The sequence below is a fragment of the Pieris rapae genome, chromosome 9, assembly GCF_905147795.1.
Source record: "Pieris rapae chromosome 9, ilPieRapa1.1, whole genome shotgun sequence".
Lineage (NCBI taxonomy): Eukaryota > Metazoa > Arthropoda > Insecta > Lepidoptera > Pieridae > Pieris > Pieris rapae.
In genome coordinates, this window is record NC_059517.1 from 1,996,221 (window position 1) to 2,016,798 (window position 20,578).

At 31.4% G+C, this 20,578-nt stretch overlaps 1 protein-coding gene across 1 annotated transcript; it reads right to left on the reverse strand.

Moving 5' to 3' along the window:
- Positions 1 to 3,038: 3,038 nt before the first annotated feature.
- On the reverse strand, positions 3,039 to 11,291 carry LOC111001556 (phosphoglycolate phosphatase 1A, chloroplastic). Its single transcript, XM_022271485.2, has 6 exons — positions 11,125 to 11,291; positions 9,252 to 9,409; positions 5,885 to 6,019; positions 5,082 to 5,289; positions 4,044 to 4,188; positions 3,039 to 3,304 (listed from the first exon to the last, which is right to left on the reverse strand). The coding sequence occupies exons 1-6, from the start codon at positions 11,210 to 11,212 to the stop codon at positions 3,142 to 3,144; spliced, it is 897 nt and encodes a 298-aa protein (XP_022127177.2). The 5' UTR covers positions 11,213 to 11,291; the 3' UTR covers positions 3,039 to 3,141.
- Between the last annotated feature and the right edge of the window lie 9,287 nt (positions 11,292 to 20,578).

Consider the following 20,578-nt stretch of genomic DNA (forward strand, 5'->3'; position numbering starts at 1 on the left):
TAGGTACGGAATTTTTAGAATTTATATTATACAAAGGGCGCCTAAAAACCTGTAATGCTATGAATTATTTATCTGTTTTTTTATCGCAGCCTCAATTAAATTTTATAGCAAGAGATAAAACCATTTAAAAATATTGTTGAAAAATGCACTCATTTGACCCTGTTTTTTAAATATATATATTTTTTATTAGACTCTTAAGTGGAATGATTTAGTTTAACCAAAAACGAGTGTAATTGTATTTGAATTTAATGACAAGAATTTTGTATAGTTGAAGATAAAAGAAACATCAATGATTAATCGAAGGTTAAATTTATTTATTTATAGCATACGTAGGCAAATTTAACAAAATATTATAAATTATAGAATTCTTAAAAAGCCAGCAACGGACTCCCGAGCTTCCTGACATCGAGTGTCCATGGGCGGCTGTATGAGTGAGCCTCCTGCCCGTTTGCCCCAGTTCCATAAAAAAGTACTTTTTCTACACAAATTTTCCTATACATTAATCTTTTCTGAGTATGGTTTTAAATAACATATAAAATAACTTACCACAAAGTTTAACAAATTTTAATGATTTTTAAGGTGGCCCTATAATAAGCCACTACAACTGATAAGATAGCTAAAGCATCATTGTATTACTTCAAAGGTAATAAAATTTATAAATGTTCAGAGCATTATCTTTTATGATACGAACAATAAAGTTTAATACTCTACAAGTATTAATAAACGGAATTGTAATAAGCTTAGTCGAAAACAAATGAACGGCCCTTTGTTCAAATTAATGATTGTTTTAGAAATTTCCTCGTCTATACAGAGTTGATTTTTTAATAGCACTATAAAAGTAACTAAAGTACCTTAGATGAAAAATTTTATACTTAACTTTTTTATTTGAAAGTACTGTCGTAAGATTTAAGGGGAAAAATAAAACGAGCAAACCACCAATCTATTTCGTTACACGTACATTAAATAAGCTAGAAAACTTTCTGACTGCTTAAGTAATTCTAATAAACGACTTAATTTTAAAGAATTTAAAACAATTTCTTAGTTTTTAAAGTGAAACTTTTATTACATCGTTTTAAACTTTTAGGTCTGTGTGGCGCATGTCGCGTGACGGTCGGCCGTAGGGATAAACTGAAAGGCGCTCGTCCTAGCAGCCAAGGCCAATATGGCAGCGCACATAGTTCGCAGCAGCTGACCGTGTTGCGTTTAGACTATTATTGCCAGTGCTCCACGCTATTCTAATATGTGTATATAATCTAAATAATTGTAAAAGTATAATGTATGTTGTACTCTCTAAGACACAGAATTCAATAAAAATATTAGTTGGAGACTTAGGGCTTGTTTCACAATGTATGGATAAAGTGCCAAATAGCTATGCAACACATAAATTATTCGAAAGATAAAAGTTTCTAATAAGATACTTCGAATTTCATGACGTATAGTGCTATCTGACAGTCGTGAAACGCAAAAATACTATTTATCATACCAATAAGTAACAAATAGCTTATTTGGAACTTATCCGGACATTGTGAAACAGGGCCTAAGTCTACTTTTATTAGTCCTATTATCATTCCAATTTTCCAAGTATAAAATTAAGATTGATAAAGCGATTTTTTACCCTGAATGGAATATTATTCCAAAAAATTTTAGTTCAATGTCTATAATGTGAAAAAAAGTTTAACTTTTACCGTGCTTACATAAAATCAACACAATTTTTTTTTCGTATTCTTTCTAATATGGTAATGTTTAAATACCAAAACCATACAATCTTAGGGCTACCAGCAAAATATATTTACGAGTAATTGAACCTGAAACATACGTCTAACATGTTATCCAGCGCGAGCGAAGAGAGCAAGAAATAAACGTAGCTTTGATTGCGTTGAAACAAATGAGATTTCGTAATTCGAGTCTCAAATTTAGGCGCCTGATTAACTAATAAAGGCAATATGAAACTGCCGCAAAAGCCACCTGTGCACAATCTTCGGTTGAGGCGTGTAGAAATTGAATATAATTGATATTTAATCCCAGTTAAGACACCCCTGTGTTTGATTATGGATTTTTTCTAAAGTAATTGCACTATACATTCTTTTATTATATTAATTAAGTTTCCGTTAAAATCTCCAAGTCTGTTTAGTAATTTTAGTTACGCAATATTTTTTTATTTCTTTATTATTATTAAATACATAGTTTATCAAGGGAAAAAACGTATACTGGTATAGACAATTGAGGTGATAAAGAAAATAATAATAATAATAAGTCTCGATTCGGAAATTTATTTACCATGTTTTAATATATATTGCGTTGCCTTTTGTGTGCTAATGGATATTTAAAAATCATAATTTTTAAGAAGAAAAAAATACTAAGAAGTTGTTAACAATACACAGTAAGTCAAAACATAATGAAAGAGTGAAATTCAAATTCCAAGAAATTTTAATAAATCTTTGAATAGCCCCCATTAACAATCAAATTCCCCCTGATTCCCCCCCCACGGGGAACACTAGGGTAGACTAAGCTACTGGGAAAATTAATAACTAATAACGCTCAGTTTAGGGGTAAGTTAAAATAGTGATGTTGATTCACACAAATTAGTCGATAAAAAATAGAAAAAGAAAAAAAAAAGAAAATCTGCATAGACAACAACACACAATATTACAGTTTCGTCAGTTGCAGAGGTCGAAAAATCATTTTCATTTTTAAAATAGATTTTTACAACCAGGCGACGAAGTTTGTCTTCATATAATTCGGAAAAACTATTGTTTATTTGTTAACGAAAACAAACAAATTACGAAAATAAATTATAACAATAATAAAATCTTTTCTTTCTTATTTATTTAAAAAATCACTCAAGCTCTGTTAAAGTTGAATTCGATCTTTTGATATGTTAGCGAGTGAGTGAATCAAAGTGGTTTTTTATCCATTAACATTATCGAAATTTCCCCATCACTTTGCCCCAAAACTGAGAGGAGATATCGGGGTTTAGTTCTATGCAAAAATTGTTATTCGACCAAATGGTTTTTTTGGGTGTAAATTAAGATTTTAAATGTGTTTAGAATAACATTTATTCAACCATTGAAAAAACAGTGTCAATGAAGCATTTATCGTGTAAGCGTAGAAATTTCTATAATATAGATAAATCTTTTCAGTTTAATTTAAAGCCTTTTTAAGTTGAGGTATCAAACTTCCCAATGAATCCGCAAAAAAATCTGGCTTAATAGTATGTGACTGCATTTCTTCTTTTGTTCTATGTGTCAAAACCAGTAGTGTTTTGAAGCCCACGTTCTTGCCAAGGCCAATATCTTGTTCAATCCTGAAAACAATATGACGTTTGAATCGAGGAACAAAGTCGTACAACACTAGTGATGTACTGAATTTGTTTTCAGAATTTTTGCAAAATAAAATATTATAAAAAATATCATGATCGTATCTATTAATATTAAAAAGTTAAATTATATTTATTTGGAACATACATTTTTGTACAAATATTGCTGCTGCGTTAATTAATTTTGTCTGAATGTTTACACTTAATATGGATACTGGAGATACTCTATAATGCTATGAACATAACAGTAAGTTAAACTCATAGTATTGTCTTTTATTAACATAACTTTATACACATTTAAAGAAAGAACTTTTTTTACGGACTGAAGCTATGTATAAACTTGTAATTATTCGACACAATTTTATATTATTTTTCCCGACCTTTCGCGTGCTTTACATCGTGCGTGGTCACGGTGACCGAAGACAAATACAAACAGAAATAAAATAATTATAAGTTTATAATAATAGATAGCTTCAATCCGTTAAAAAAGTGTTTTCTTTAAGTAAGTTAAACTCATTAAAATCAGACTTTTTTCCCATAGCATCTTTTTTCAAAATAAAAATGTATCAAAGCGCTCTCAATTTACCCTCATATTTTGACAAAATGTTTGGATATATGTTTCAACCATTACATAGATTTTGAACTGTAACAAATGTTTTTCTTAAACCATCAATTCATCACACATTCGGCTAACAACGGCCAAATATTCACATCGTATATCACTCACATATCTCCAATAAAAAGTACTCGACTGGGATCGCTGACATTCGCTCGTTTCATTGCGAATTCGCCGAACTCCCGCCCCGGTTTGCCTAACTGTATTGGCGAACGTTTCGACTCTTCACATACTATTTGTGTAAAAATGCCTGTACCTGTAACAAAAATATTTTGAGGATAGAACAAGTATTATTAATTTTGATTCCCAGTTTTTAAAATTAGAAAAGGAACGAGCCGATTAGAAATTATTCCAATACCCACACACACACACCAACTACAGCACACACACACAACGAATCTTGTTCGTTAAAAGAAAAAATTTTTTATCTCTCGTTATTTTTTATTTGATTATTGTTATTTTGTGTGTATCTTGTTGGTAATAAATGTTATTGTTATGTTATGGCACTCTTATTATATTTCGTATTTCATCGAAATGACAAATTTAAGTGACGTAGTTGTTTTCACCCTAAAATTACGTTATGTTATATGTTTTATGTAATTTAAATAGCATAAATTTAAATTACATAAAACAGAGCCTCGCTGATATTCATGTGTCAGTATTATTGCTATTTTAATTTACTGGTTTGTAATAAAAAATTTTGTATAATTGCTTAAATTCCTCGATACTCCAGGCATTCGTTATTTTAAGACCGCTATAAGAGTCTAGTTATAATTAAAATTTTACGATGGATGTTTGTATTTTTTTTATTTGAACATGATTGTTAGATGCCGTTCTAGTACTAAGTGTGTACTATAGGAGGTAGGGGTATTTGATTTTCTTATATGGAGATTACGTCAACAGTAATTATTTACTTTTTTACACATATTACCCACAAATTGTCTATGCATGAAAACGAAATGCAGTTTCAAGGATTCCTACAAGAAACTAATACGTTTATGTACTATTATTGAGGAGGGATACATTACAGTAAATCTGCTTACATAACACTTGAATAGCCTTAGCCTCTCGAATATATTGGGGTTTAAATATATTTTATTTGTATGACCAAAAACTTAGTGGGCTATTGAATACATTAAATATATGTACCTAACGTTAATCGATCAGGCTTCAAAGGTACGTATTTGTCCGTGGCACCGCTCAGGAAGATAACGTCAGACTTCTGCAGGTAAGTGATAGCTTTGTACAGTTTTGGCAGGTTCACTTTGAAGTCACTATCAAAGACAACTGCACCTATATCTTCGTCATCGTCGATGTATTGAACGAAATCGCCATAGTAATCCGAAATCTGCTCCGGCTAGAAAAGACATTTAATTTTGATTGTATATAAATATACATATCAGAGCAATGCCTATTGTTATTATACTATCATTTTCATTGATCTACAAATTATTTATCGACTATTTAATAGTCAATAATTTCAAAGTCTTTGTTATAAATACTGGCAAATTAAATAAACCATATATGCGACGTTTTTGTCCACGAATTTAGCAAGCTTTGATAAATCGTGTGTAATAAAAATGCATAGTAATTTTAAGTTATCTTGTGTGCTTTAATGAGTAATTACAAAATATAGAGCTTCAATATAGAGCTACTTGAGACAAGAATTCTCTCAAGGTTGAAGGCCCAGGAGATATAAACATTTTCTTCCCTATTTTAGTTGCTGACACGTAAGTTATAAAATATATATGTATAGTATTATTATTAATATTAATTACAAGGATATATATCCGTTATTATCATTTAATAGGAAGGAAAACCCATGACGAATTATCTATGCTAATGTTAGAAACAGAAGTTTTAAATAAATTAAGGAAAATTACTAAACCGATTACGTCATTGCAATATAGCGACGCCGGGACGTACTACTTACAAGTTATTAAATATCTTACCCCCGCTTTACATTTAAAGCCATGTGATGTCAAAACTGAGATTGTTTCCGGGCATGACACACAATACACGGCTTTTTTGAAATTAACTGATTTTAAATATTCCGCTATCGCTGTTGAGGGTACTGTGAGGTTTTCCTGAAACCAAATGCAAGTTTAAAATATATATGAATGATGTATTAATATTTTATACTGGTAGAATAGCAAAGCGACCACTTGGTGATAAGATGTTGGTCAAGTTAGCTCCTGTTTCAAGGATTGATTCTTATAGATCAAAAATTATCAAAAAAATAAAAATAAAAAATCTTAGAATCAATTAAATCAAAATCGAAACGCACTCATGCAGTGCGGTCACGAGTCCCTAACCATATGACCATTGAGTATTTGGGGTTGATGAAGAGCCCTGCCAAAATAATTGGGCCCTTATGGTCCCTCAAGAATGGACATAAACCTAGAAAAAATGTGAGCGAGTAACGTGTTTTCAAAACTAATAAAAGAATTTTGTGACAAGCGCCTAAATTTACAGCTTGGCACTCGCATTGGGCGATGTTACGCTGACGAGAGACTATGTACAAAAACTAAAAGCGTTTAATTTTAGATTGCGTTTAAGTTTAGTTTTGGATGCCGCGCTTCTAAACAATGACTTGGTGCTTTGACTAAACGTGGGCATGTGTCTGAGGCCAGGACTACTACCTGCCACTGGAAGTAGCTTGTATATATTTTGGTTACATAAAACGTGCCACTGGAAGTAGCTTGTATATATTTGAGTTACATAAAACGTGGCACGGCAAAGTGGCACGTTTTATGTAACCAAAATATATACAAGCTACTTCCAGTGGTAGGTAGAAGACCTGGCCTCAGACACATGCCCACGTTTGGTCAAAGCACCAAGTCATTGTTTAGAAGCGCGGCATCCAAAATTATCTAGCCATGAAGATCGGAAACCTTTGCAAGTTGATGGCACTATAAGAATTTCCAGAATGTTAAATGTTTAATTTATTGAGTACGATTTGAAATTACATCATTTTTCAATATTGATGCTGATTTTACGAGAAGTGTTGTGTTTAGTATTGTCTAGTAATAACATAACTTTTACTTTTTTGTTTTTTCTAAATAATCTACAAAAAATAATTTATAAAAGTATATACCTGTGCATAGCCCATTCGAACTAGGGATAAAATAATAATACACTCAAATTAATCTTTCAAAATTTGAACTTTCACAGAGAGAAAATCAATACGAATAATGCCACAATAGCTGAATTAATACTATAACAGTTACTTAAGATTTTCATTACGCTAACAAAGCCCATATTTGCCAGAATATACGGCTTATTAATATCCGCTATTGTTATAAATAAGATATAATCAATGTTTGAAAGGATTCCTTTGTACATTTCGTACAAAGAGTTCGTAAGAAATTGCCAATCAGCTACTCGTATCGTATTCGAAAATTAATATTGCCAACAATAATGTTTTCGAATGAATCTTAATAATGTAATAAATCTGGTTTATTATATTCATTTATATTTATCAAATACATTTATATCGTTTATATGAATTTTTCTACATCGTGCAATACAAACTGTCTAATATTACATATTTTAAATACGAAGATTAATTGAAATTGACCAAAAATATGGTGGGATTTTACAAATGAATTGTTTATTTTATTAATGACGCTCAATCATATGATGTAGAGCAGCTATGCAGCTGCCCAGCTGCCCAGTTAAGTATTTCTGGACTAATTCACCTCAGGGTCCAATACTTAAAATGCCGGTAATGCACTTACGAGCATAGAGTGTCCATAGGTGGCGGAATCACTTAACAGCAGATGAGAACTCCTGCCCGATACAATTCAGTGTTACACTTGAAGAAGTGTTTATGGTATTGGCTGGTTTACACTTCTTAAAAACAGTGTATGTTACATGTAAAAAAGTATATATTATTGAGGGTTAGCATTGTGTTTTGTTCTACATAAGTATCCTCTATTCCTGAATTTGTAGATTCAAACACCGACTCTACACCAATATTTATTTTAGATAGAAACTGCAAATAGACGGCGTGTGTCAACTAAACATCACCTACATGCTTATTATAAAAAAACAATGATCACGATACAGATGCAGACATCTGAGACCTTTTTTATTATGATCTAGGCCATTTAAATCTTTTTAAAACGTTTTTATTCTTGTGACGCACTATTTCCATACAAATGTATTGCAGAATCTGAGCGTACATTGTTTTCCTCTAGTGCGTCACGTCTAGCCATAGTCTACGACATTAAACAAAACCAGCGGGCCTGTATCTGTTGGTTATAACGTCCGGTTTTGAAATCGATTTGGTGATCATTTGTTATTTCTAATATGCATATGTAGTGAACGTCAGCCAGTCTTCTTAACCAGCCGTCGACTTTTTGAGTGAGGCATGCCTGTTTCCTCTCGCTCGGTATTCTCCGCTGAAGGAGCGTATATTAAGTGAGCACATAGAAAGAAGAGTCCAATGGTGCACAACAGTTGATAGAATCTAGAACATCATGTATGTGAATCACACGCTCCCACGGATATAGAAAAACTATATAAATATTTTTGGAAACATTTTAACATAAATTTTCCTAGAAACTTTGTAGACGAATTTTATTGCCACAAAGAACGGTTCGGTGGCCATTGATACAATCTTATATAATAAGCACTGAGTACATAAATTGTTTTCATGTAATCTTAACATGAAAGGCTCGCAATTGGCAGTTTAAGGAGATGGAGGAAATTAGTTTGGGAACAACAAGATAGGTTATACCAACATGTACTTACCGTGTTTCGTTAACAATTTCCTAGCGATTTCGTCCTATCACTTTATTTTCTTATACGATCAAATAAATTTATTATGCTTATTAAAAATTATGTATTGGAGGGGGCTTTAGAAAGAGATAAGAGTTTTAGAAAGGCTATGTTGGTGTGGTACACTGGGTAATATACTACTGATACTTTGCATTTACAATAAAAATAAAATGCGTTTAGTAGGGAACATAAGATAGACAGGTATCACATATTCCACGTCATTAAATTTGAACCTGTAGGTATCCCTAATCATCGGCAAAGAAAACAGAGGGTATAGGCCGAGAGAAAAAGCCGGCATAAAATACTCTTGGTACTCCTTTAAAAAAGCAAACCATCAAATAACACATATTTTAAAGCAAATATGAAATTTAAATATTCAAATATTGTTTTAAATTTAATATTAAAAAATTAAATTAAATTATGTTTATTCAAAATTTATTTTGAAAAAAAAAAGCAAGCATTTAACGATCGGCCGAATTATTATTTTTTAATGTGTACAAGTCACTTGACTTGCTTAAAATAAATTACACTTACAAATCCATTTTCTATACCAGCGCTTTGAAACTGTTTCTCATAGTTTTCTTTACTTCGTAAACTGTTATTTGAGACAAAATTTACAGTTTTGCCGAACTTTTTCATTAAATCAAAGAAATCTCCGGATCCTGGTATAGGGTCCTTATTCCATATTACTCCTGAAACAAGTGGTTTTATTACTAGCCTGTCCCGTCTTCATACAGACATTTGTTTTGAAAATATTTTTGGAAATAATTACAGGCTGTGTTTTTTCATCTTTATACTATTAGTACGAGTATACATATAGATTATAAAAATGGAGGAGGCCTTGACCCGTAGAGCGGTCCATATTGATTTATGATTATTTTTTATTTATTTATTATTTAAAATTTATAGATATTGAAATTACCACTTATGATTGGAATTTAAATTGAAGGATATATTCAATAGCAATATTTTTTCCATGTGCATGCATTAGCATATATTATGTAATAATTAATCATATGATTAATAATTACATAATATATACTATAATATAATATGATACTTGTTCAAAATATATTATTCATTATAGAAACAAAGAGGATATAATAATATAAATACATATAGATTATTATTGGTACACATATATATCTTTCTCTGGGACGGTAGCTTATAACTGCGTGTTGTGGTCGGCCAGTATAAGTATAAAGTTTTTAATTATTATATAGCGTGGTATAGAATAGGTACTAAGAAAAAAAATATAACATATTATCTCAATATGCTCAATCAATATCAAATTGTTATCTGTCAAATAGACGTCGATATTTCGACTGATGTAAAGCATTACACAACTCAATGTAAATAATGAAATTATATTTATACACGCTGAAGAATTCTTTAAGTCAACAGACAATACACGGCATCAAGGACTTTAATAATTACTTTTAGTAATTGTTGCTATAGTTAATTACCATTTTCTATATAAAAATAACATCATTACGATAAAAAATTCGGCACTAATAAGGCCAAATGTAAAATGCGAACATTTATTGCCTATCATTTTTCCTCATAGTCATTGGAAAGAGCGAGTCATAGAAGTGAATCTACGCAATTACGCCAAATTATTCCTGAGTCACCTCGCCCGCAAGTTCAAAAGAATCTTCACATAGTCTGCCACTTTTTGATTCCTGGGTCTTTGGGTTTGAGTCGGGAATCAGACAGTATTAACAGTTTGGATTAATAGTATATAGTATCTTAATCATAATATAAAACTCGCGTGAAAATAAGCGAAGATTATAAGTATGTATATAATCTTCGGATAATATGCAGAATCGCGACATGGCGCGAACTATGACATAATATGTCAGAATCCATTGACCTTTTGATGTACGGGAATGACAGCGGTACGACAAATAACATTGGTTTTTACTTTTTAGCAACCAACTTGTTCTTAAACGCCGTTATTAGTACTATACTAATAATTATTGTAATGACTAAAATATGCAATCTTTGCGCGGCCTATTTTTTAATTATTCGCAACTCGCAGGGGTTTTCATTGACAGTTTGACTGTGAAATAATTTACCTAGGTTGTGAACATATACAATATGATAGTCTCGATATGATGTAATATTTGTAAGTTTGTAGAAATAACAAAACTTGTGTTTCTTTCTAGCAACGAAGTGTGAATAAATAAATAAATAAACAAGTGATCAATTTTGATAGTGATAAATTTTATTGATACCTGTACTGAGTTTCCACGCAAATATGGACGTTTATAACAACTAAAAAAACGCGACATTAACACCAAATTCTCTATAAGAACTTTAACGTTATTAAAACTAAAAATAAATATACATATCCTTGTAAATTTGAACATCAATTAGCAAACCATAAACTAAAGACACAACATACCATCACAATCCGAAAAAACATGGTCAAATGAATCAATAAACTGTTTAAATTCGTCACTATTAACTTGGTTTAGATTAATTGGTAACATTTTTATAAGTTTAAGGTTAAATGAAGTCGACACGTGCACTCCTAACCTAGTTCACGGGTGTACTGCGCTTGCGTAAATCAGAATGATATGAGTGTGAGTTCATTGATTATTTAATTTTAGAGCGAGTTTTATAGCGGAAGGAAAAATATTAACCAAATAATAACTTTATTATTGTTACTTTATTTAACAGTTTATAAATCTTCCACCTTTTAAATAAAATATTACCAATTATTTAATTAAAAATATAACCAAAACTAATAACACGATACATTATGAACTAAAGAAGTCAATGAACTAATTTTCGAGGTTATGGGTATGTGCTATGTGTGGGTGTATAAGTGTGTGTGAGTTCTAGGTGATGCAAAATATTTGCTTTTGTACTTTGAAAATACGCGTTTGGAGACAATATGGAACATTTCGAAAAGCACGCGGTAATGGGGGGATATGAAACAGCTCAGTATAGATACATAGTTATATTTGAAGCAATTCGGAGAAATCGATACATATTGACGTATGCCATGTAGAATCATTAAGTCTCTTACGTCAAAGTATCAGTGGTCCAATTATAAATCGTAGGCAAGCCTCTTCATAGTGGATAAAATTATTATATTTTTTTACTAAGGTAACTCTCCAAAAGCAAACTATATTTATTTATTTATTAATACTTCATTGAAAAAAAAACATAAAACAATTGACATATTTAAATGAAATGGAAGGAAATCACTATAAATAATGTATAAGTTATTAAGAGAAAACTTAAATAAGAACAAAAAACTAAACTAAAAGGGAGACAATATGAAAAAGGAAAAGTGCACAATGCACATGAATCACGAGAATTTTAGAGCAATCTCACATCACCTCATACGAAAGTTAGGTATACGATGTGGAAAGCTGGTAATGTATCTGCAGTAGAGATTTAGGGCCTGTTTCACAATGTATGGATAAAGTGTCAAATAGCTATGCAACACATAAATTATTCGAAAGATAAAAGTTCCAAATAAGATACTTCGAATTTCATGACGTATAGCGCTATCCGACAGTCGTGAAACGCAAAAATACTATTTATCCTACGAATAAGTAATAAATAGCTTATTTGGAACTTATCCGGACATTGTGAAACAGGCCCTTAAAGTAAATTTATATTTATATGTATTTTAAACTAAATTTGTAGTACTAGTATATACGACTCTATAATGAAGTTCGGAAAACTAACACAGATACAGCGCACGTTTAGACACAGATACTAGCATGTACCACGGAATACTTGTAATTTACTTACAGACTCTCCCAGTGGAATAGCGTTAGATCAATTTTGTCACAACCATATGTCTGTCATGAATAAAGTTTTAATTCTACTGTACGTGTGTTTGTCACTGAACTCCTCTTAAACGACTGGATAGATTTTAATGAAATTTATGTTTCATTAAAATCTATGTTGAGTTCAAGTACAGTCGAGAATTATTTACATTATTTTTTGTTTATGTATATTACACAAAATTGCACAATAACAAATCAGTTAAGATAAATGCTAAGAAGCGATAGTTCAGTATCATAAACATAGCGAATGTATTATCAAACTTTATCAAGTTAAACCTAGTGCGTCATGTTTATTTAGTGTTATTACAAAATGTGTGAGTTATTGTTACCTCGCATATGGTTATCTAATTTTAGAAGTCTAAGTCACAGACCGCTGAACGATCAATCTTACATAATATGAAATGATCTCCCGAACGCGAAAAATGTACAATGTACAATAATACACGAAATAAGAGAGACAAGCTGTTATTCATATTTATTTATTTATAAATTCATACACTTAAAAAGCCGGCAACGCATTCGCGAGTTTCTGGAATTGTGAGTATCCACGGGCGGTCCTGCCCGTTCTATAAAAAATAATTCATTAAGTTGTTAATTTTAATTATTTCTATACGTTCATGACAAACCTAAGCCATTCTGATAGATTACTTTAGTTTGTTGGTATTTGTCAGTACTTTATATAAAAACTTTTCTCTTGTCTCTCGTATTCCGAGTAACATCACGTAAAAGGCCTTTACCAAGTAACAATCTTCGCAAACTCTAAACCGCTAAGTTTCTAAGTGCCTATCGCTACAGAATATATTAAACAGTTGAAAACATAGTGAATTGGAAATGTTTGTTAACTAAAAGTAGACGGAATGAATTTAATGTTTTTTTATTTAGTCTTTAAAGCAGTGTTTGTCTTGTGCAGTCTTTCTCACCCTTTATCGTGCCATGCTTTGGCCTTTCTATAATTCTTATGTCCCCTCCGTGTTACATACGAAATTTTGTATTTCAAAATTGATTAGTTCACTTAAGGCACTTGAATGACAGGTTTTAGCAAGAAATTACTAGAAAATTCTTAACGAAAAACAGTAAGTAAATTTTCAAAATATAAAAATTATTATTACGAATTAAATTGTCCCGCTGTATGGCATAGTTCCCAAGTTGCAAAACACTGGTCTTGTGGCTTGCAGGCAACTCTTATCTATACCTTATTGTTGATGGGTCAATGAAAATTTACAAAATATAATCTCATTTTTTCGTTCTCGGCTTGCTTTTAATAAAATATATACTACTACTAGAAATACTTGTTTACAGCAAATATATGTGCGACTCTCAAACACAGAAGGCAATCTACTATTAGAAAAAGATCACAGACACGAAATAAGGTCACGAATCAGATATATATATATATATAATTTTTTACTTGGTAAAATGCATTGCGCATACCCTACCGCGGCGCGCCTGCTTGGTGCGAAAGGGTTATGTCGGAATCGCTATTGTGCAAACCCACTAAAATCCCAAGGCGCCACCAACAATCGCCTTATGGGGGATGCGGCAACAGCAGAGCCTTATCCGCTACGAAACGATATATAGGCCAACCCAGGTGGCTAGCACTATTTTTTTTTTATTTTAGGCTAATGTTTAATTTGCTTTAGTTTATTTTGTCTAATCATCTCATCCTGCGCCGGTAAATGTTAATTTATTATTTACACGTTCCAATACATTACTAACAGCGTCAAACTTAAGTATCAAATTTCAGAATTTACACTTTTTTGTATTTTTGCATCGCGTGGCCGCGCTTAACCAGGTGTGTCAAACTTCAAAAAGAATGTCCTACTGAATGTTATATCCTCTACTTGTGGTGTTAACTGTTACATTAATAGACTAAATGGACTTAGGAATTGTCGAAAAAGAAACTTGCAAATTGTGTGGTTCTGTTGATGGTTCTAAACATAAATCATTAAATCAAAGAAATGAAGGTTTATTTTCCGTTATATAATATATGGTATAATATGTAAATATAATTGTCTATGCGCCAAAGAACGCCACTTAATTTGCACTTAATGAACACTTGCTTTACCCATATCAAGAAAACATATTTAAGAATAGACGCAATTTAATACTGATTTAAAAAAATATCTTTATATAATAAATACATTTAACAATTGTAAATTACCGCTTACTAATAATGATAATATGTAATTATTTTTCTTTGTTTCGATTAATTATTTATAAGTAATAATAATCGATCCGCATAAAAATTAAATACTGAGCAACGTAGCAATGAGTTCTGATATCTGAAAACATTAGTCGAAACACGTCTAAGATAGGTTCTATAATGATAGGGCTGCCATCTGATAACGCGACCTTTTTGTAACACACTATATATAATACCAGTGTTAAAAAAGCAATTAGCATAGCAATCACTACAACTCTAGAACCGCTGGGTTGGATATCGTATACTTAATCATTTATACGCGTTTCCTGCTTTGCACCACTTATCTGGAGTTCTTATATTCTTGTGGCGGTTTTAAAAAAACATTGTTAAGTGTTTAGCCTTTTTCTGGTGCTGTTTTTCTGGTATTTTTATTTTATCTTGTATATTATAATTGTATTTACATTTTTTTTGTAAAAAATTGTCATACAATTTAAATAAAAGAGTTTGTAATATATACCGTAGTTTTAGTATATGCTATGGTAAACGCACTCTCAATGCCAGCTGGCTGGCGAGTGCGTTGACGACCTTTAAAGAATTGAGACGCTCTTTTATTGAAGAATGGTTGTGTGCGTTTAAAACAAAAACCATATAGTGAGTTGAAACAAAACGTGTAGTGAACAAATCCCTGCATTTATTCATTTTCCATGTAACATATGTACTAATATATGTTTCCGAAAGTGAGAACTCAGTCTTTTACTCAGCTATCGAATATTATTATTCAAAACCCAATTACTTGTACATTAGCGTTTAAACCTTTTACCATTAATGATACAATTTGAGTCGTTCAGACAAAAAAACGGGAAATTAATTTATTGTAGCGAAAATAATTGGTCTTACTTCGTTATGGCCGCCAATTGTCTTCGGTTGTTTTTGTTAAGTATTTTTTTGTGCAATTCTGTTTTTAATTTAGGGATATAATTAAGTTCAAAGTTTTATTATTATTTATATAGTACAAGCACTTTGTCTAGCATTTATCAACTAATAAACTAATATAAAAAAATTGAGTAATGCATAATTTAAACGGTTATGATCAGACGTAATTAAATAGAAAAAATATTTTTCAGACATACGGAACAATGGCGCTGGTGTCGCCTGACATTTTCATTGTGACACAGAGCTTGTAAATTAAAAACGTGAAAGTCTTATCAGTTTAATACTTGTGGTTCAATCTGATTGGCTAATATTACTAAATATACAAATAACAGACTATTAAATAGTCTGTGGGAATAGTAATTTCATAGTCATAATTATTAATGGTTTTGTACTAAGTTGACTTTGACGTTATTAAATTATAATCATAAAGCCTGGCAGCGCTTCGCGGGCGTATGGAACTCAACATATAAGAGAATGCTGCAGAAGTTGTCAATATCATATCATATTTACGCATTCAAATACTTGAAATTTGACATAACTCAAGTTGATATATAAATGAGAGACATTTTATTAAACTTGTATTTTTTTCAAAAAAGGGGTGCAAAGCAGCCTTTTTTGAAAAACCCTTTCGGTCAGTCTCTTGCCTGTTAATATATATGTCCTTAACTCCGTAATAATAATCTCGGAAGATCCATGAAAAATCCTTTACTTGAAGAAGCACGCGAAGTATACATAATTTAGGATAATACTTTTATAAGATACATCTTCGACCGCAAACTTTTGCAATTAGGATAACAAGCGGAGACAAATTATCTTGTGAGGGATGACTTTATCCAGCTAAAAATAACTTGGAATTTCCTGTATTGTAATGGATTGAAACTTTTTGTCTGGCTCCTGTAATTTATGAAGAGTTTCTATTGTTAGAATATGTAGATTGTGGAAGTTGATTCAATTGTTTGGTCCATATTCATTACGACACAGTTATACGTCAGTCTATTGATATTGTAATTTTTATTTGACATGACATATGCTATTTTATTGCTTAGTCTTGTAATGCTTGCTTGCGCCACACGCTGTCAGTATTGATAATTTGTTTTAGACAAGTAGGTGATCGATCTCGGATGCTAATGATGTTCGATCAGCTATGCTCGTCGAATTAAGAGTACTCTTCTCATAGTAAGATTGTTCTGTAGTAAATATGTATAATCTTATAAAAATGTATAATCCTTTATATAAAATTCTCGTGTCGCGGTGTTTGTGGTTAAACTCCTCCGATACGGCTTTCCCGATTCTCATGAAATTTTGTGGGCATATTGGGATGGTCTCGTAATTGGTCTCGAGAATCGGACAACATCTATTTTTCATCTCCCTACATGTTAAGGGTAATCCACCCCTAATTTTTTTTTAAATCTTAGCTAAAAAAGAAATTATTTTTTTTATGATACAACATTAGTAAATACATATAACCCTGAATTTTTAACGCTTTACAAACAACCCCTATTTTACCATCGCGATTTTTATTTTTATCATTTCTTTTTTTTTCAATGCAATTTGCTTACTTTGATTCTTTATTTTTCATATTTAGATAACTAGCAAGAATTGTAATTTAAAATATATACTCTACATTAATAAACATTAATTCATTACCCTACATAAAGCATTATTTTATTGTTTATAACGCTTTCGATTATAAGTACATCCCCGAACACTTATAGTAGGTAGATAATTATTTTTATTGACCTAAAAAAATGTTTCCTACAATTAATATACATGGCAAAACAATGTTTGCCAGGTCAGCTAGTATAATATACAAAAGTCAGTCTCAAAAGAGCAAAACTTTATCTTAGCAGATGAAACCAATCTAACGCTAGCCACAGATGCTATCAATGTCAAATATGGGTTGGCAGAGGGAAAAATGTAAGTGGAATTATCAGGACCATCTCACACCAATAATACTTCATTTATTTATTTATTCATAAGAAGATTCACAGCACAATACAAAAATAGATGAATATATACATAACATCATGGGCCAATTATAAATCTTCACAAATAGTTTCATTTAAATGAATATATATAACAAGAAGGTACCTAAACATTTCAAAAAATTTTAGTGTTAAACAAAACAATAACAATAAACAGAAAAACAGAATTTAATTTGTTGACAATGAAAATGAAGTCAATACATTTCATTCATCCTGGTTAAAATAATTTTGTACCAGAGCTCTCCTTGCTGCCTCCACACTCCAAGCGAACATATCAATGTCCACCGTTGAGTTATTGAATTTGTTTGCTGCCCTAACCATAAAGTTCCTCCCTCTATAATTTGTGTTTACTTAATTCCTATAGATGTAGTTTCATATATTTATGAAGCTATTACTTTATTGTTAAAAATGTGTCGATTTTCTGAAAGTTCTTGATATCTTCAATGTTAAAGTAATGAGCAGCGTCAGATAGAATTGACGAGGGTAAAGACATACAATATAACTTTTGTTTGAGTTTTACGATTTTATTGGGTATACGTCTTATGTTCACTTAGGAATGCGTAAAGAATTTTTTATTATATGGATGTTCTAAAGAGAAATTATTTAACAAAGTGTAACTTCATATTGTTTGGGAGAACATAGGGTTATATGTTTCCTTTGAAAAATGTTTTTAGAATATAAATGTCATACTATAATTACTTTTCGTAAACTTAACTGAGCCTGACCTGATTATGTGACAGTTAAATTTGACCGTTCTGCCTAACTAACACGATAGACTGCCTTGGACAAAATGTCGGATTGTCGAAGAAAATATTTTGATGATCTTTAAACTCTGTGTACATTCAAATATCTAAATAATAATTTAAATTACAATTTGCTTTTTTATGTTTCTCTGATAAAACTTGTCTTAGATAATTGGGTGAAGTTTTGATAAATTTTAAATTATTTTATATTTAGTTTTCAATTTGAGACACACGTTAACATAATATTAATTAATATTCGTATTTATTTTTTTCTACATATCGAATTTGAAGCTTCATAAAACTCTAAAAAACTGTGCCCTCATTTGTCGTAGATTTGTAACTTAGCATCAGATAACTTGTAACCGCGAACAGTTTATAAAAAAAATTTAAAGACACATCATAAACCTTTTTAAAATACTGGTCAATATTCAATATTGCTAAGCGTATAAGCGGGCCATTAACGTAAGCGAAATTTATCGGGAGCCCTCTTTAAGTGGTTTCTTTGTAACCCTCAAAATATTTTGTGGGAAACGTCGAATGGCACTTAGATCTCTTTGTGCAAAAATCAGAGTGATATTAAGCTTAATAGTCACTAAGTTGCGTTTTATTGAATTCGGACTCTGATATAATATGATACTTTTGAAGGGTTTATGAGGTCACAATAATATATTGTATATCCTCTAGTGCAGTGGTACCCAACATGGGCCCAAGTAAAGGGGGCAATCTGATTGTTATGAGGGATATACAGAAGGATGATGATACAGAAGAGAGGATGATACAGAAAAACCTTGATTAAAATGATTTCGAATTTAAATTTAAGTTTTTTATTATCTATTGAAGATTATGTTATCGTGGAAAAATTTCCTAGTGATTCCTTCCTAAAACCGATCATTCAAATTTCTTATGGGCACAATACAATTTTTAATATATAAATTATGTATGTTACAAAAGGGGGCATAATAATTTTTGAAAGGCTTAGAGGCATGGCACAAAAAAGGTTGGGAAACACAGCTTTACGGTCTAAGTGCGTATACAAGTTCGAAAAAGGCTTATATTAAATGCAAAAATGAAATAAATTGTGCTTCAATGATCTTAAGGCAATTTATCTTAAGGAATATTAAAGAGGTTATAAATTTCAGTGATCATTATTTTAAGGCGTTCGTACGACGTTATTTATTTTCAACTATTCAATGATGCGATTCCTTTTCACAATTTATAAATGCTTAGATATTTTAGCGCGGGTGATGAAAATCCTCGTAAAACTTTTATCCCTTCATAATTCAGTCTCTACGTAATAGGACCTACGTTTTATGATAATGAAAATATCTTATACAATAGGGATTCGTAAAAAATTACTCAGCAATTTGTATCGAGTAAATTTCATGCGAAAAAACTGTTAATGAGCATGTGTAATAATAATGATGTTTGCTTTCCGTTAATTAAAAATAGAAAATGTTACAAAATTAATGTGAATTACACAGGAATGCTTACAATCAAATTATATTGAAACTACGTTTCGGATTCAAGTGGGTTCAAAACCTGGACAAATAAAACATTACTTCTTTACATCATTATTTCTTTGTGTGTTTCATTTGTAATATTGACGTGACAACGTCTTATAATTCGATGGAGCTAGCTGCTAAACAAAAACATGACGCATGCGGCGTTACCTCGCTCTGAGGCGTTCCATTTAATGCTTGAAGTGCAAGCGAGAGCACGGAACGAGCGACAAAGAGGCACAATCGGCCTCCGCGTAGGCAGCGTTCGTTCGTTAAAAAAATAACATAATTGTATTTATGCGTACAAGTACAACGCGTACGAAATCGGCTAAATTTGATACCATATTTCACTTAGAAAGACGCAATGCAATATACGCCTAATCCTAAATGCTTATGCAAATAAAATTACAGCGGCTTAAACAAAGCCTATCAGTCAAAACTTGTGACGGAATACGTTGCAAACGAGAAAAGTTTTGATTTCAGCTTCAGAAATTCATTAGTGCAGGCCGAATTACACCGGCACGAGGCGTTAATAAAAACTTTCAAGAAGTTGCCCTTGGAATAATGCCAGGATATTCGGGACAAGGCCTAGCACACACTTGACTCTTGTGTCAAGATTAACAACCGGCCCCTTAAGATCGTTCAGTAGGTATAGCTTTATTTCACTTGTGTATATGTTACTGGCAACTATTATACTTATTTTTTTTACTTGTGGAAATGTATTGCGCATACCCTACTGCGGCGCG

Coding starts and splice junctions, on each gene's coding strand:
- LOC111001556 (XM_022271485.2), bottom strand. CDS start 11,212: ATGTTACCAATTAATCTAAACCAAGTTAATAGTGACGAATTTAAACAG. Junction 5,290..5,884: donor GCTTTAAATGTAAAGCGGGG/GTAAGATATTTA, acceptor TGTCTTTTCTAG/CCGGAGCAGATTTCGGATTA. Junction 3,305..4,043: donor GTACTTTTTATTGGAGATAT/GTGAGTGATATA, acceptor TATTGTTTTCAG/GATTGAACAAGATATTGGCC.